The 19,418-nt window shown below is 38.4% G+C and overlaps 1 protein-coding gene across 1 annotated transcript; it reads left to right on the top strand.

Annotated features, from left to right (window-relative positions):
* The first annotated feature begins 24 nt into the window (after window positions 1-24).
* Ints12 (integrator complex subunit 12) lies at window positions 25-18,359 on the top strand. Its single transcript, XM_028857152.2, has 7 exons — window positions 25-143; window positions 6,074-6,238; window positions 7,764-7,916; window positions 10,039-10,223; window positions 11,909-12,068; window positions 15,269-15,415; window positions 17,420-18,359. Exons 2-7 carry the CDS (start codon window positions 6,083-6,085, stop codon window positions 17,948-17,950), a joined length of 1,332 nt encoding a protein of 443 aa, XP_028712985.1. The 5' UTR covers window positions 25-143; window positions 6,074-6,082; the 3' UTR covers window positions 17,951-18,359.
* Window positions 18,360-19,418: the final 1,059 nt, after the last annotated feature.

Below are 19,418 nucleotides of genomic sequence, written 5' to 3' on the forward strand. Positions count from 1 at the left end.
GCGTCACTTCCTGCTGTCTCACTAGGAAACGCTCCCCTCCCGACCGGTTGCGGGAACCTTTGTGTCTCGCCTCTGATGCCGGTTAGGGCGGGGACGGGTTCGAAAAGAGCTGCCGGGAACGGACAGAGTGGCGGGGCGGAGCGGTGAGTTGTGACGAGGGCCCCCGCTTCCTGGCGCCTCGGGGAGGCTCGAGACCCCGCGAGGGGCGGCCGGAGTGGAGCTCCGTAGGGTGTTGGTCTCCTCCCTGCTGGAGGGGAAAACCTCATAATTTGCGGGCAGTTGCGTGCTACAGCCTAACCGCTCCTCCTCTTCTGTAAGGATTGCGTCCGAGGGTGCTGGGGACTGGGGACATGGCCCCTTGGGGACTGGGTCCGTGGATCTGTCGTAGACCTTTGTCACAGGGTTCCGGAGACCTCTCTGCAGCTCTCGGTTTCCATCTCACTGTCTGGCTTCCTTGTCAAGGACGTTTCCCTGTAAAAGGCCACCCGTGTGTTTGGATTTCATCAAAGGATTCTCATTCCTAAGTGTCCTCCGTCCCTTTTCAGATTCTCCTGCGCTTAGTTTGTTTTGGAATTGGGCTTTTTATGCTCTGCTCCAGACTTACCCTAGGGCCAAGTACTAAATGGAAGGATGAAAAGGGCAGCATCTTAAAAAAAAAAAAAAATATTGTAAAGGAATGGATTTTTTTTTCAATGTTATGAGATGGTAATCCTAGTATTGCACCGTCGAGAATAATCAGTTTCCTTTATCTCATGCACAAGCAAGTGATCAACTTTGAACTTTGTTTGAAACTAGCAGGCAGGATGAAAGGGACCCAAAGGAAAGCATATATTTAGCTAAGGATGTTTAATTTTGTTTGGGGACATCACAGAAACCTTGAAAAATGACATTTTAGCAAAAATCTAGTTCATCCAATAGATATTTAAAAGCAGCTGTTAAATTCTAATTGCTAGGGAAATAACTGCATCCCCACCACACACACACACACACACACACACACACACACACACACACACACTCACACCTGCTCTCACAGAAGCAATATGCTAGTGAGATTAATGAATTAAAGACTATGAAAGAATAGAAAGTGAATGTTTCAGAAGACTGTACATACTCCTACCAATAAATAGATAGTTGTTTTGAGTTTTGGTTTTGTTGGGAGGAAAAGACATTTGAATTTCTTTAATGCCTTTTGCTGAAGTGAACGGAATTGTGTAGAGTTAGAGAACATTAGACTTTGCTTTGATGAGTTAACCAAATAACAGTGTAGCCTTGTTTTAAGAGTAACATAGAAATAAGACAAACAAGGAATTTGGGCTTAAGAAAATGAGAAAAAACCATAAGTAATCATCTGCCTAGAAATGATATTTGATAACAAAATGCGTATGATTGCTGAAGAGCAAATTGGTAGCAAAATTGAAGCAGAAAGCCCAGGACAGACAGTTGGGGCAATAATAAGAACAGCAGGAATGAGATGAGCCAGGGAGAGAATAGTCAGAAATGCGGAAAAAAATTAAAGTTAAATATAATAATGCAAGGAAAATTTTATAACATACAAAGTCCCATTAATGTATTTACTTGGTCTTAAAATAAGGAATGTTGCTGAGCGGTGGTGACTCGCTTTTAATCCTAGCACTTGGGAGGCAGGTGGATTTCTGTGAGTTCGAGGCCAGCCTGATCTACAGAGCTCGTTCTAGGATAGCCAGCTCTGTTACACAGAGAAACCCTGTTTCAAAAAAGTAAACAAAACCGGAATGTGACTCCACCAAAGTGATAATAGCCAGAGATAGAAAGTAACTTGTAAAGGGAAAGCTAGACTTAAAACTGATGAGGAGAAATAAGGGTACAAGTAGCTCCACTGGGTCATGTTCAATAGGGTGCCTCAGGAAGACAGCCAGGTTAAACTTGCTGTTAGCTCTTATGGGAGGGGTGACTGAAGAGAAACATGGGCTTGAAAGTGAAGTTTATGATCACTGGCAAAAAAGCTAGATTTTCTGGAGCAGCAGTTCTCAAATTGCAAAATAAATTGGGATTGCCCAGGTGGTTTGACCAGATTGTCAGGCTTTACCCCAGAGGTTTTCTTCTGTAAGTTAGGAAGTGGAAACCAAGAATTTGCACTTCTAACATTTTTGCAGGGGATGCCTGTGCAGCTGTGCTGTTGATCCCAAAGACAGATTTGAAAGAGGGTGTATCGTGCAATCAAAAGACACCCAGAACCTATTCCTGAATATCTTGTTTGTAACCCATGTAGGGAAAATCTACAGAGACTGAGAACTGAGTGGAAGGGAAAATAGTATATTTCAGATTTCCCTATGACTAAATTAGCCATGTTAAGATTATTTTCATAGAATTATGGGAAGAAGACCCTATTGTATGAATTGAAACATTAATTAGAAAGGAACACAGAAAATATGAAAAGTAGGTGATATTTAGGGAAGTCTTGCCACAAAAAAGAAAGAATAAGAAAGGAGTAATGTCAGTGCAAGATGCCAGGTGGGGGAAGGCTTGAGAATAAGATATTTCAAATAACCCAAAGTGTAAGGTTCTGGGAAGCACAGGAAAAGATAGAGTCCATGTCCAACTGACATTACTTACAGAGCCATTTCTCAGTATTTTTTTAATCAAGTGGAAAAAGAGAAAAGGATAAGTGCATGTAGTTTTAAAGAAAAAGTGTAATTGCTGGTTCGAGAAAGAAGGGAAGTAAATTGACCAAACAAGCATGGCAAGAGTGCTAAGTGTGATGCATGCCAGTACTGGACTAGTCACCTGGAAGAGGGTGTGGTATTTTTTTTTTTCAGCTGCATTTAGTTGGGATGTAGATGGGATAAGATGCCAAATGGATGCATGTCTACAAAGTAGTGAAATCATGGATCAATAGGATAAGGATGCTTAGAACTGAGAGAGAGACATTGAAAGGCTTGTCCTAGAATAGAAGCTGAACAGGAAAGAAATAGCATGCTCCCCATAAACAAAGGCAGGGCGGGGGTCCTTGTATAGTGATGGAAGTTCTTGTGTGACTTACGTTTGGACAGATAATTCCTAGTGTGACCTAACCATTCACTCCCACCAACATCATCACTACCACTTCACTAGGTCATTGCTTGTTTTAAAGTAATAAATGTTGTTTTCTTACATTTCTTTGTTTTAAACAACACTTAAGTTTTGAAAATAAATGCACACTTACCATATTCTTTCATCTGTCTTCCTGTTCTGTATTTACATGCACATAACTTATGCCACCCACTACTTCTGTTGGTCTGAGAAAGAAGTTGGAGCAAGACAGTGTCAATAAAGAAGCAGCACAAGGGACACATGGAGCCACTGTAAATTCAGAAAACATACGATGTGGGAGTGAAGAAAAGGGGGGATTAACAAAGAAAAAAGCTTGGCTTGGTACCCAGAATATGTTCTTAAGATCGTGGAAAAGAGAAAATAATGGAAGATGTAATTTTAAACAGAGCGGGGGATGTTGATTGTAGTCAAAAAGAATAGGTGGGTTAAACTTTACATTTCACTGGCTGAAGATGATGCTCTTACTGCTAAAGAACTAAATAAAATTGTTTGTAAAAAGTCTTAGAGGATCATAGTATATGCTGAGTGAAAGGTAATGACGGAGAGAGGAGGAAGAACCTGGCGCTACTGTTGTGTAATTAGAGCGGGAAGGTGCAAGTGAGAGGTTGGTAAATGGGGTCGTGGAAATTGTTTCTAAAATCATCAGGGCAGAAGGGGCTCCTATAACCACCTTTACAGCCTTTTAGATGGAACAAGTCAATGAACACGGCCTTGTAGGAGGCTATAAAAAGGTGATGTTGTTAGTGAGATAGTAAAGACAGATAGTGCATAAGGAAAAAGTAGAAATGTAGGGGAATTGTTATTAATGGATGGGGGCTGATAATAAAGTTAAGTTTGGGAAGGGAGAAGGGCTACGCTGAATGAAAACACTGCATGGATTTGCAGAGTGATTTGTACTTTAAATAAGTCATGTTATATAAGGAGAAAAGGGAAGTTGGAAATTGCAAGATAGTTTACAACAGTGGACTCCAAGCCTTTCTAATTCCGTGAGATTAAAAACTGAGCATACTTGCATATCCACCCACCACATTCCACCATGTGCACCAGTGAGTTTGAAAGAAACATCAGTAATTTATGCCAGGGGTGCAAAGCATATCAAGTCTTTTATAAAAAAGAACTGACTGTAAGGTTTCCATTAGAGTATTGATGTTGACAGTTTCTGTAGGCTTACACCAAGGGTCACCTCATCTATAGGCATTTCATTTGTGATGACAGATGTAGCAATACTTTGCTTCCCTTTTTCAGAAAATAAAGTAGAGCTGTCACAAAAATTTGTCTAGGTATTGGCTCTTTGCTCAGTATCCTGTAAAACAGACTGTCCTGAGTTAAATAAACTAGTATGTCTGTATAAATTAGGTCATAGATTAGACTGTGTTTATCTTGTAGAATCTGGAACAACAGGTTTATCTCTTTTATCATGAAAATTATTTTAAACTATGTTTCCTCAGTATTAGTGAATATGATGCTCAGCCTCATAAGAATATTTTAAAATAATCATCCTGAACCCATCATTCTTTGGAGATGATATATGTAATATAATATAAAGCATCAATAGAGCCTATTCCGTTTGTTAAATTCTTACTAATATAACTATTTGGAGTATGCTTACTTTTTTCATTCTAGTACTAGCCTTCAAATTCCATTACCTAGGTAATTCAGACAGATGATATTTTAGTAGAGCATAGAATTAACAATAATTTTTGATTATCAAACAGATAGTACCTTTTTAGGAACTTATAAAGAGCCTGCTGTGTGTGTGTGTTTGTGTCCATCTGTCTTTCTGTGTCCTGTCAAACTTGTCAGGGTATGAAGAGAAAAATAGAAGGGGAAGAAATAAATGAAATCTGTTTGCAAGCAGTGCTTTCATATGCTGAGAGTCAACCTACAGCAAGTTTTGATGGTATTATAAGCCCCTGAAAATGGGAGATTATTGTGGAATTGCTGACAGATCTTTAACTGTAGCCTTGTACCTGTGTTGCACGACTGCCATTAAACTGAAGGATAGAAGAGGATTTAAAACCTTAGCATATTGATCAAAGGATTGAACACCAAGAGTACATTTTTATTTTAATAATTTCTTGCCTGGAAGGTGTTTGGAAAAAAAAAATGACAGCCAGAAGTAGAAGCACTTGATAACATTGGTATTCACTGAAAACAAAACTTGACTGTTGAGAATTTTGCAGACCTTTGATGTGTGGCCTCAGCTGGGCAGCTGTCATTTAAGCTCCATAGGACAGCAAGTGTTATCAGACCTGAGGGAGCCACACAGTAGGCAAGGATCATCATTCAGAGACCCGCTTTTGAGAAATAGCTTAATGCAAGAGATCCCACAATCGAAACGTGATATAATAAGATTACCACTAATATGCTTTCTGAGATATTGAGAATAGCAGAGGACTGAGGAGTAGGGGAAATGCAAAGAAACTGAACAGGAAACAGTTGTAAAAGCCACAGCAATGACTTCTACCATGCACCCATTAGCCTTTGTCGTCCTGTGACAGCCTTGCCCCCCCCACCCCATGAACACCAAATCGCTATTTTTGTGGTTAAAAATAAGATTAGAAGAGATGCATTTTGAGTTATCGTAAACTTGACTTCAAGCAGGCAAGTTTCTGTGTATAGATGCGTTGTTAGAGATAACTAGGAAGGTGCTCTATGATTAAAGATCTTGTCTGTATTAAAACGTTCCCATTGTCAGGTGTGGTGGCGCACACCTCCAAACTCACCAGTGAGGAGGTGGAGGCCAGAGAATCACAGATTGTCCAGCCTGAGCTTATAGGGAGAGCCTGTCTCAAAAATAGGGTGGTGGATATAGATATGTTGAAAGCTGGTAACATCCGTTGGTCCAGAGGGAAGAGGGACCAGTAATGCCCATCGTTACTTTGTCTCTAATAACCTTTTGGATGTTTTTAAATATTACAAGCAAGACAACAAAATAGATGAAAGTAGGGATATGTAATTGTACACTATCCAAATTGTCCTCCTCCTTTTTTTTCTTCAGGTGTTTGCAATGGCTGCTACTGTGAACTTGGAACTTGATCCCATTTTTCTGAAAGCACTAGGTTTCTTACACTCTAAGAGTAAAGATTCTGCTGAAAAGCTAAAAGCGCTGCTTGATGAGTCTTTGGCTCGGGGCATCGATTCAAGTTATCGTCCAACTCAAAAGGTACCTACCTAATGCAAACCTTGGAAAGAGTTTTGAGTTGCACATAGTGTTCCAGTGATAACATTTATATTATCTTCACTCTCTGTCATAGTAATCACTCTGTATGTCACAAAGAAATTATATTCTTTAACGTTGTTCTCTTCCCTCAAGCTTTCATAGAGCCACCCAGAAATGTTAGTTTGGTCTAGAGCAGTGCTTCTCAACCTGTGGATCGCGACCCCTTTGGGGGTGACCAACCTTTCACAGGGGTTGCCTAGGACTATCGCAAAACACAGATATGTGCATTACAATTCTTAGCAGCAGCAAAATTGGAGATAAGAAGTAGCAATGAAATAATATTGTGGTTGGGGGTCACCACAACGTAATGAACTGTACTAAAGGAACAGCATTAGGCAGGCTGAGAACCACTGGTGTAGAGGACACTCTGTTTCACTGCGCTGTGTATAAAAAACACCACTTACTTACAATTCAATCTCCAGTTCTTTATAATTGTTTTTTAATGTGTTAATGGTATCCAAACTTATTTCTCATTATTCTCTAATGTTTTAAGGATAAAAATATAAAGAACACAGGAATTTTTCAACTAAATATGGACAGGATGATATAAGGGTAAAGGTTTAGATGTCAAAAATATGTAGCTCCGTTATTGATAGTGAATGGCAGCTTTATGCTTTAGAGCCAGCAAAACTTTTTTGAAAATCCAGTTTCTCTCTTGTAGTTGTAGTATCAAATTACATACCGTGAAACTTGACTGTGTCTGACAAGCCCTTTTCTGAGTAGTTTCTGGGTATTAGGAACTTTTGTTGTAAGATTGATCCCTTGACATTAGTATTGCCCATTTTTCTCACTTTACAGTAAGGGAACTGAGTTGCCCAATAACTGTATTTCACCCAACCTTGGCAAAATGAGGAGACTAAGAACTACCTTGCAGAATTGTAGAAATTATAGCAAAATTAGTAAACTAGCCTGAGTAGTATCCACCTAGCACATATGGGCTCTCCACAAGAAGTCTTCTACTGTTCTAGTTCTGAAACTCCAAGTCACCCAGGTGTGGGGACACAGCTGCTGAACTAAGAGGGGAGACAGAACTGTATGACTAGCTTGAGTGTAGTCAGAATCAGAAGCATAAGATTTGCCCACACCCCAGATTTAGTGCCCAGAGCTTTCTAGAATATGAACCTGCAAGAGTGAGTATAGAGAACCACAAGAGCATTTGGGTGATAATGAGTATATGGTTACAGTGGTTATCCCATGGGCACACACATTATCAAAACATCGAATAGGTGCTGGTTGTGAGTCAGTTCTTTCTTAGTAAAGCCTTGGTAGGGAAGTGTTGTAATGCGGTATCTTAATTTTTAACTGAAAAGTGTTTAGATTATTACTTTTTGTGTTTGTTTTTTCAGTACTGGAAATTGAACCTAGGACCTTGTACATGCTAGGCAAGTGCCCTGCCACTGAGCAGTAACCCCAGCCCTTCTATTTTGAATAAAACAAAGGTCTCTTATCTTTTCATTTTTCCCTTTAGGATGTGGAACCACCCAAAATTTCAAGCACAAAATCTATTTCTATCAAGCCTGAGCCCAAAACATCATCTACTCTCCCTTCCAGCAGTAGTAATGGCAAAGTCCTCGCACCTGAAAAGATAAAGAAAGAAGCCGAGAAGAGACCTGCTGATAAAGTAAGCTTTGGTTTCAGCTGAGCTTATGAAAGGATAAAGCATTTCCATAGGCAGAAAGAATGTCTTGTGTCTACTTTATGTAGCAGTGAATGTAGTTGTATAGTGATCACTCTGTAAATATATTTTGCTAGCTGGAGAGGTTGAACTTAAAAAAGAACAAGTAAAATCTAGAAACATGTATTTAGCCATTTACTTGAGATTGTTGTCCTCAAGTCTTTGCACCCCAGGGAAAAATAATACAGACTTTAATCCATAACTCTGGCTACAGTAGTTGTTGAGAAATAAAAACTGAGAGAATCCAGATGTGATTCAACTTCAACTTGGTTATATGATGGCAAGCATCTTGAGAAGGCTACAGATATTTCTTGATTGTATATTTTGGATAATTTTGTAAATGGTAATTAAAGTTTGTCAACTAACAAAAAAATACACTGAAAATATGTTTAGTAGCCTTTGTCCTCAGGTGAGGCATATTAGCCCATTTATTTTCATGCTATTACTAAATAATAGATATTCATGAACATTGCATTATCTCTGTGCATTATTTATACCACTCTTATCATACTGCTTATGTATGTCATTTAGTTACTTTTTCTTCCCTCAGCAATGTTTTGTTTTTAAGGTTTTATTACATTAATTTATCTGTAGGAATGTGAGGCATGTGTGCCACAGGTGTGTCTGAAAGGCAGGGAACAGCTTGAGGGAGTCAGTTGTCTCTTTTCACCAAGCGTGTCTGGGGAATCATGCTCAGGTCAGAAATTTGGTAGCCAGCACAGTTACCCACTGAGCCCTCTCTGTGGCCAGTGTGTTTTTGTGATTAATGCATAGGCATTGGGTTTTTTTGTTTTGTTTTGTTTTTGTTTTTTTAAGCTACCATTAATGTTCATTCTATGAATAAATAAATTTGCCAATTACTTTACTGTAAACATTTAGGAGATTTCTCCTATTTCTTTATTACAATACAGCTTTAGTGAGCTACTTTTGCGTATTTCTGTGACCATGTTAATAAGCTATACACCTCTAAGTAGATATGAAGATGCTTATATATTCATCGTTACCAGATAAAGCCAAATTGCTATCCAAAATTGTTTTACTAAATTTATTCCCTCACCAATCAACTTTAAGATTTCTAACTTCTCTGTGTGTCTCTGGAATTTGAGTTTTGTGACTCTTAACAGATTTACCTATAGCTTTCATGTCTTAAATTGGTAGAGTTAGCTTTGAAGCATGTATGGCAATACATTTCATGTAGATAGGAAGATAGCACATTATTTACTTTTTTAATACAATTTGAATATTACTCATCATAATTAGGTGGTTTTTTTGCACATGTATGTATATAGTGTATGTTCCTATGTATGTGTGTGTTCGTGTGTATGAGTATGTGTATGCATGTGTACATGTGTGTGTAGATGCCCAAAGTCAACACTGGATGTCCCACTCAGTTGCTCTACTTTATTGACTGAGGTAGGGTCCCTTGCTGACCTGGAGCTCACTAATAAGTGCTGGGATTGCAGGCCATCTCCATGCCTGCTCCTACATGGGTTCTAAAGATCCTGACTCTAGTCATCCAAGCTTGCACAGCAAGCTTATTCAGTGAGCCATATCCCAGCCCTGAAGTTTGTGGTCATTTTGTTGTTGTTGCTGCTGTTGTTTTAAATAGCAGTATTAGCAGTACTGTTTTTTCAAGTCCAAACATCTTGAATGAAAGAAAAAAGATAGTATATCCATTGCATTTCCAGAATTCTTTAGTATGCATAATACAAAGCCGAATACAGATATCTATTATACTATTCTGATTTATTTTAATGTCGGTAGTTTCTGTAGTTACATACTAATTATGAAGTAATTTTAATCCTTTTTTTCAATTTTGAGAATTTCGTATATGAGTACTGTAGTTACATCATTTCTAACCCTTCCTTTCTCCCTCCTACTCCTCCCACAACTCCCACTCAAGTTATGGTCAAGACTCTGCAACAGATCGTCAGGGTGTATAGTTCTTCCTGTCTGTGTGAAAATGTCTATCAAATAGACTTGGTCATATTGTCCCTCTCTCTCTCAATGATTTAGAGTTTATGCCATGTTACTTGCAGGATCATTCATCATCACATTCTTTTTATAGATGAAAGATGTCACGGAAGGAGTTGATATTCCAAAGAAACCCAGATTGGAGAAACCAGAGACACGATCTTCTCCCATTACTGTCCAAACTAGCAAGGATTTAGCTATGGCTGACCTCTCCAGCTTCGAAGAGACTAGTGCTGATGATTTTGCCATGGAGATGGGCTTGGCTTGTGTTGTTTGTAGGTAAGTTATACCCGTATACCCCAGCACAGGCTGTTTTATTTCTTTAGAAGAAGCAAACAGTCTCCTCCTACTCTGTTTATTCCTGCCCCGCCCCCTGCCATGTCCCCAAAATCATATCATTTGTTAGGAATTTTCTGTTTTGTTTTTATTATTTGGGATGAAGAAGAAATAAGTAGATGAGCACTTTAACACCCTGGAAATGGCCAAGTATTTTATCTTTCAGACCACGGCTTCTTGAGTGTGTTACGTTGTAGTAACCCTGTCTGCATTCTGGAGTTCTGGAGGGAGGCGACTGTGCATCTTTTCTAAGTGAGGGAAAACCCATCAGGAACCTCAGTTCCATCTTTTTTAAGTCATCTTTGTTGCTTTTTCTCTCTTTCTGAATTGCTTATGACACTGAAAAAACAATCTGGTACATGTCACTTCTTAAAACACCATTACATCTTTTCTTAAGAATAGTGGAAATGAATGTAGGCTGTTTTGAGTGACATTTTAAAACTTGAATGCATAATTACAGAAGCAGATAATTTAGTAGATAAATTATCTTGTAGTAGAAGTATTTTCTGCTTAATAGAAGATAGTTTGTTTTTTGGGGGTTTTTTTGTTTGCTTGTTATTTTCAGAAATAACTAATAACATTTCGAAGGTGTTCATGTCAAGGGCAAATGTTCAGTTATTAATAGCTTTTATTGCTTGACAGTAAAAAAGATGATTTTTGTGGCTGTTCTAATAAAAATGTTAACTTCTAGTATATTGGAGCTAAGGAACTATCGCTTTTGTGAGCTTTATAGAAAATGAGTTGATGTGCTACTGAGTAAAATCATTTGTTTCCACATATATTGCATATTTTACCCCACCCTACTATGAAAATCAGCATCTTGTAAATGAATATTATAAAAGTACTAACAGGGAGACACCTCGTGACTGTATTATCTTTTGTCAGGACACTTAGTGTAATACGCTAAGCCTGTGGTGATTGCTTTTGTGTGCTTTGGGGGTGGATTTTTTTTTTATATATACCTGCTATTACATTCTGTTCAGAGTTATATACATTGATCTGATATATACCAAACATCTTGTATGCACAGTCCCATAAATGACTAGAATGTGTTCTCATCTTTATAGAACTTCTGTTTTCTTTCTTTCTTTTTTTTTTTCTCAAACAAGTTTTATGAGACAGGCTCTTGTTCCATCCCAGGCTAGCCTGGAACACGCTATATAGTCCAGTCTCTCCTTAAACTCACAGTGTTTGCCCTTTTCTCAGTCACGTGTGTGCTGGAGTTACAATGAGCCTCCACACTCATCTTCCCTAACTCGTTAATGATGAAGACCGAACAACGTGTGGCTACCTAACAAAGGGATTTAGTAGAGATGCTGAGGAAGTGCTGTCCCCAGTGTAGTAAGAGTGTCTACCTTTTGACGAATAGAAACAGACTGCAGTGAGAAGTGACTGAAAAGATAACTAAATGTAATGGAAATGTTGTAATTATTGACTATCATAACCTATCACAAATGAAGGTCTTATGTAGGCTTTGTATTAGTGTTTGTTATTTTTCTTATTAATGATTTAAATGATTATTATTCTGGGATCTTTTCTTTTAACTTAACAAACTTTACCAAAGAATGTGGAAATAACTTTAAATTGTGTGTTAAGAAACTATAGTGTTCATGCGATGTTTTTCTTAGACAAATGACAGTGGCATCTGGAAATCAATTAGTGGAATGTCAAGAGTGCCATAACCTGTACCACCAGGATTGCCATAAACCCCAAGTGACAGACAAAGAAGTGAATGACCCTCGCCTGGTGTGGTACTGTGCCCGGTGCACCAGACAGATGAAGAGAATGGTAAGAGTCATGCTCTACATCTTAACCAGCATGTGATGGGCTTTGTCGGTATATGATTTTAAAATGAAAATTAGGACATTTAGCATATTGGAAAAAAATAAATAACTTTTAGGTGTTTGCATATATTACTGTTTGTATAGATTTATGTTGCTATGCCTAAAGACCAGAGCATATTATATATGTCCTCCCTTTAGCCTACCCTAATTTAGATAAATAGGATTGAAGACACACAAAAGAAAAATATTTTTATAAGCATGACACTGTAATTACAATATTTTATAATACCATGAAGCACAGGTGGTGAGATACAAGCCCAGTCCTCGAGTTAAAAAAGCACAGAAAGATCTATTTCTGAGTAAATGAAAACCGCCAGACTCAGATGTGCAGAGGCCTGTGTCTGTCTGTCTGTCTTCCCACTTGTCTTTTGATATTCTCTAGCCTTTCCTTCTCATTGACATTGTTCTTAAAATGTACTACCCCCAGGGTTATTCATCATTAACATAACTGCTTATATTGAAGTCTATATGTTTGACCATATATTTCTAAGATCTCAATTTCTTAACTAAAGTTAAAGTCAAAATACCTATTTTATGTTTAGTCACATAAAGTAGAAATAGGAAATATTTTTATTCTGTCAAAAAAGAAAAAGTTTATTAGTATATATTCTTTTTCTTTGTAACAAGAAATCTCTATTTAATTTTTAAGTTTGTTATTGAAATTAGCTCTCGAAGACTTCAACCAAAATTATTTCAGATAAACATTTGTTGTGTGACAGACTCTTTTGGTAGATACAGCACACACACACATGCACACACATGCATGCACACACTCGAGTACACATGCACATAAATAGTTACTTCACTTTATTTATATTTTTCAATGGCCTTCAGTTACTTCGAAATTAATATATATGTAGAATGTATATATTGAGGTACATGTCACATAAAAGCATGTATATGGTCCTTCTGTTTTTGTCCCATATCTGCCTTTTAAGTCATCTTTTCCTGCTTCACCATGCACAGAGGAATGCTGCCTAAGCTTCCTTTCTAGTTCACATGCAACTAACTTTCCTATACAGCACAGGCCCTCCTTAGAAATGGTGTTGCCCACCTGGGCTCAGCCCTCCCATATCAATCATTAATCAAGACAATCTTTCACAGACTCTACCACAGGGTATTCTGATCTGGGAAGTTCTCAGTTGAAGTTCCTTTTTCCCAGGTAACTCCAGGTTGTGTCAAATTGACAATAACCAGCACAGTAATTAGGTTTTATTTTATTTTTATTGAGGTACTGGGGATCAAAGCCAGGTCTTGCATATGCTAGGTAATAGTAACTATTATTATCAGCACTCCACATTATGAGATCTTAGGCTGAACTCTTACATAATCACAATTCATCCTCATGAACACACCTTTGAAACAGATGGTGCTGCTCCACTCTGCAGGTGAAAGGAATGAGACTCTTAGGCCTTTATGGCTCACCTGCAGGAACACAGCTGGAGAAGTAATGAGCAAGGTGAACCCTTGTTCTCTTTGATACTAAACTGTGTCGTTCATTGCTCTGTGCTGCATATATTGATAGGATTGTTCATACACTAAATACTAAATCTGAAAATGACTAAAATTTGTAAGAGAATTCAGTAACATGCTTTTTCTTAAAGTCAGTTACTGGTCAAAATAAAACTGAAAATACTTCGGAAGAATGAATAAAATTCTCCTTAGATAACATGGAAACTTCTATTTATACACTTTTCCCAAGGATTTAAGCGCTAGTATAAAAAAACCTCAAAGGTTTATTATTTATTCATGAATATTTTTTCCCCTTCTCATTCAGTGTTTAAAACCTTGTAAATTATCTGAGTTGTTTTTACCTCACTTTTAGTAACTTAAAAACTTACACCTGAACACTGAGAAGAAAATGTTTTGGTTAACCATAAAAAGAAAGGAAAGTGCCCTCTGTGAGTGGTGCTGTTCCCCAGTTCCTGTGAACTCAGCGTCTGTGCTGATGGAAAATACTTTCTGGTGGAATAGGGGCATGAAGGCATCAATACAAAGCATGTACAGGCTTGTTCCCCCTGCTGTTATTTCTAAAGCAATCCAGTATATAACAACTGTTGACATGACATTTACATTTAGTAACCTAGAGATGAGTTTCTGTCTACAGAGGTCTTCAATAGGTTATCTGTAAATACAGTATTTTTCCCTTAATGCTCTAGATGGAACCACATACTAGGCAAGTGTGCTTTATAACTGAGCTGTGTCTCCCAGCCTTTTAGGGGTATTTTGTTTGGGTGTGTGTGAGTGAGACACACACACACACACACACACACACACACACACACACACACGACAACTTCTTGGAGGGGTGTTTTGCTTTGGTGAGTGAGAGAGAGAACAACTCTGTGGAGGTGTTTTTTCCCCTCCACAGAGGGGAAAAACCTTTATGTGGCTTTCACGGACTCAGGACACTAGACTTATACAACAAGCTTCTTTACCCAGTGAGCTCCCAATGTATAGGGGTTTTTGTTTCTGATTGCATGCTTGCTTGCTTTTGAGACAAAATGTCTGTGTGTATCCCTGGTTGACCTCAAACTCTCAGCCATGTGCTTCTACCTCCCAAGTTCTGGGACTAAGGCATGTGCCACCACACCTGGTCAACCCATAAGTTTTTAAGACAAGGTCTTTATGTATAAATCGTGCTGGCCTTGAACTTGTTTTCTAGCTCAGGCTGCCGCCAAACTCCTAGTCTTCTTGCATTGGCCTCCTGAGCACTGAAAGTACAGACAGACATCCATCACTAGGCTCAGATACTATGCCAGTTTTATCTAAGGAACTTGAACACTCACGGGTTTTGGTATTTGTCAGAGGTTCCGGAAGCAGTCCTGCGTGGATAACAAAGGGTAGATGTACCATAGTTTGTGATTTTCCTTTATTGAAAACAGGAAAGTTATCTTGTTAAAACAGTAATTAGCCCATCCTAATTTGCATTATTGATAATATCATTACTGTTCAGAAGCTAATAAAATCTTTAAAGCTATCTGCTGAGAACTGTTTTTCTTCAGTCTCTACTTTCAGCATCATCACAATGTCTTTTAAAGAAATATTGCTACTGTTCAGTAACTATAGTTCTTTAATAAACTTTTAATTTTTTGTTACTCAATAAAGACTTTGTATATAATTTTTTTCCTCTGATTTTCATAGGCTCAGAAAACTCAGAAGCCACCACAGAAACCAGCTCCCACTGTTGTTTCTGTGGCTCCAGCTGTCAAGGATCCGCTAGTTAAGAAACCAGAAACCAAACTCAAACAAGAGACAGCCTTCCTGGCATTCAAGAGAACAGAAGTTAAGGTAAAGTGCATTCGTTTTCATTCGTTTTACATATATACATTAGATCTCAGTCTGGCTGACTGAAGGGTAAAAGTTTGATGAGAAACTTTATGGTTTGAATGACTGGTGTTGGAAGTGAAAGCTGCCCATCATTAATTAGCTAGGAAGGGAGCATTTATATCAGAAGTTGACTTTCTGCATTGAACTTTGAGGCATTACTGAGTTTCCCGAGTTGGTGCTATTTCACATCTTGTCCTGGTTTTGTTCTAAACCATCTGTCCCTCTGGAGCATCACAGGCCACAGTGGTCATTAAAATCAAGTGCTCAACACACAGGCCTTACTTTCTTGTTTATCTTTCATCCAGCATTGGTCTTTTTAGTTACTTCACATAAGTTTTCTTTGGTGATGTGTGATGAAGGGTCACAGAGCCATATGGCAAATGGTTTTGTGTTTGATAGAAAGGAAAGGAGGAAAAAATGGATCTTTCAAAACAGAAAATTTAAAATGTGCCACATTGTGTCCTTTTGCTTTCTTTTTCTGTCACCAGCAGTGTGTCCCAGGAATAATGTTTTATAAGATGGTTTCCTAATCAGGATATCATGAGATAATTATATGGTGCTATTCTAAAAATGTATGGTTTTTCAGAACATGTGAACAAAAACTTTAATTTCTCATATTAAATAAAGGCCCCACAGTACTCTTACTTTATTGCTTTGCCAGTGGTTTAAAGTGCTTATATACAGACAACATGGAAGGCAACCTTGTAAGAGCTAATGATATCTTGTCAACTATGTCATGAGAGTTCAATTTTAAAATAAATAGATATTGTAAGTATTTTATTACCACTTTTATGCATTGTGTATTACCATTTTAACACAAGGTAGTCCTGTGTCTGACTTCACCTCTGAGTGCTCTTTGAGACCCTCTCAATATGAAGGTAGACAGTGTTTGTACAAAGTTTGGTTCAAAATTAATTTGAACAAAGAGCCTTTTTCCTAATGTGAAAGTGGACAAAAAAATCATCCTATGTCTTTAAAACCATGTCATTCACATGCTTGTCACTAGTCCAGGTAGGAAGTTGATTGGAGGTCAAAGTGTTACAGCCTTATAGATCCTCTAAGAGCATGTCAGACTGCCCCAAAATGCCACAGTACAGCCCAAGAGGCAGCTGCCAGTGTCTACATGAAAGTGGGGTCAAGCCGGGCGTTGGTGGCGCACGCCTTTAATCCCAGCACTTGGGAGGCAGAGCCAGGCGGATCTCTGTGAGTTCGAGGCCAGCCTGGGCTACCAAGTGAGCTCCAGGAAAGGCGCAAAGCTACACAGTGAAACCCTGTCTCGAAAAACCAAAAAAAAAAAAAAGAAAGTGGGGTCTCTTACTGTAGTTTCAATGGAAACACACATTGTAAAACTGCATTTGTGAGCTCTTTTTAATATGTCCTCAGAGTTTAAACATCTGTGTATATTTTATATAGTACAGTAGATGTCCAAATTTTTGTGGCAACTTGGTTATTTTAAGTGGCTTTAGAACTTGTATGTAGATATTTCCCTTAACATGTTCACGGTAAATAACTATTGATTGAATCTTTCACTTAGGTATTTTTTCCTGAATATCTTAGGTGCAAACAGTTTTGTCCATTAAAAGTAGATTCCATTTGGATGTGTTATGAGCTAGGTGATACTTTTGGAGGTAACAAAAGTGACTTGAAGAACTAAATCTAATTCTCTGTTATGGTTTGTGATTGAATCTGAAGGCAGTTCCCAAAAGGAATTTCATGTATTTTCTTTGAAGTCATTAAAACAATGTGGCATTCAGGAACTGCAAGCCAGATAGCATCTTCCCTGACTGCAGAAACCCCCATGTGCTTTTTCAATTCAGCATCATAGGAACCTAATTTTGTTGTATTGTCCAGATTTTCCACATCACCGTTTTGTATACATGAGTAAATGTTTACATTCAAAGATATTATACAGGTGTTGATTATACTTGGCTCTAATGTAAGATTTATCTTTTTTTTTTTTTTAAGCCACCCACGGTTATTTCAGGAAATTCTTCTAGTAACAACGTGTCCTCTTCAGTAACTAGCGGCCTAACTGGATGGGCAGCTTTTGCAGCCAAAACGTCTTCAGCTGGTCCATCAACAGCAAAGTTGAGTTCCACAGCACAGAACAGTAGTGGAAAACCTGCTGCCTCGTCAGCTAGCCAGAAGCCGGTGGGGTTGACTAGTCTGGCAACATCATCCAAAGGTGGGCTAGGTTCCAAACTAGGCTCTGGTAACAGCTCTTCCCCCTCTGTACCACTAAAACCGCTTCCCCCTCTAACCTTAGGCAAGACCGGCTTGAGCCGCTCAGTTAGTTGTGATAATGTCAGCAAAGTGGGTCTTCCCAGCCCCAGTAGTTTAGTTCCTGGAGGCGGTGGGCAGTTGAGTGGGAATGGAAATAGTGGCACGTCAGGGCCCAGCGGAAGTGCCACAAGCAAAACCACCTCAGAGCCAGCAGCAGTCCCTCAGCATCTCTTAAAGGTCCAACGTCGCAAGAATCACAGCTCAATGCAATGAAGCGATTACAGATGGTCAAGAAGAAAGCTGCCCAAAAGAAACTCAAGAAGTAATGTGGCCAAATAGGTTTTTATATCATATTGCTCTAAAGAGTAAAAAATAAATAAATAAAATCCTTATTGGAACAAAAGGTGTAATATACTGTAACTTAATAAAAATCATGATGATCAGATCTCTATTGTGTGTTACATTAAAGTGCTAGTATTATTTAGCCAAACTTGGAACCATTTATTTCAACCTGTTTAGCATTTTTATTTTAATGATTTCCATAATGTACAAAAATAGTAATTATGACTGGTACATGGTGAGAACGTTAGAAGATTGGTAGCATATGCAGATATAAAGAAATGGTTCACTTGGCAAAATACCCCAAGATTTTTTTTTTGGTTTTTCGAGACAGGGTTTCTCTGTGCAGTTTTGCGCCTTTCCTGGAACTCACTTGGTAGACCAGGCTGGCCTCGAACTCACAGAGATCCGCCTGCCTCTGCCTCCCGAGTGCTGGGACCAAAGGCGTGCGCCACCACCGCCCGGCAAAATACCCCAAGATTTAAAACTCCTGAAATAAGGAACCTTATGGGTGACAGGGAAGTCTCATTAGTGTTTTATAATATCCAGTTCTCTGCCTTATGGGAAATCTCTCCCTTTCTCTCCTGTGAACTCTAGCCATAATTCAATCCTACAGGAGGTGGTCCAAGTCTTCGCCTTGTAAGCTAGTGAGTTAGTTGGCTATCAGTTTACATATATATTCCAACAAAGAATAGAATGCTTTCAGTATCAGATCAATAAATGTATTGTAGCAAAATGCAATGTCCTTTTTACAGTCAACAAACACCTCATCTTTTCCCAAAACTGAATCTTGTAATTTCCTGTATTAACTGAGTAGAATTGTTTTATCACCCTTGATGTATGCTACAAAATCTAAACTCAAAGCATCTTCCTTTATCCCCAGGTTTCCTAACATCATTATTCTAAAATAAATTGATAAATAGTCTTTGTAATGATAAAACTTGTTAAGCTTGGTCTTTTTTATGGAAAGATTTTAAACTACTCTGTTAAATATTGGCATTAATTTATTCATAAGTTAGAATCCAATACTGAAACAAACCCATTATTTGGAGATGGAATAAATATCTATTTACATGCATAAAAATCTGCCTGTAAATGTTTTTGTTTTGAGAAACACCTTTCTGTTGAATGTTGCTGGAGGGCTTCTCTCCAGGTTCCCCAAGCCCCGCAGTCCCACAATCCACGTATAAAATAATCACTCAGACGCTTATATCACTTATAAACTGTATGGCCGTGGCAGGCTTCTTGCTAACTGTTCTTATATCTTAAATTAACCCATTTTTATAAATCTATACCTTGCCACGTGGCTGGTGGCTTACCAGCGTCTTCACATGCTGCTTGTCCTGGCGGTGGCTGCAGTGTCTCCTCCCCTTCTTCCTGTTTCCCCAATTCTCCTCTCTCT

Source organism: Peromyscus leucopus, chromosome 6 (genome assembly GCF_004664715.2).
Source record: "Peromyscus leucopus breed LL Stock chromosome 6, UCI_PerLeu_2.1, whole genome shotgun sequence".
Classification (NCBI taxonomy): domain Eukaryota; kingdom Metazoa; phylum Chordata; class Mammalia; order Rodentia; family Cricetidae; genus Peromyscus; species Peromyscus leucopus.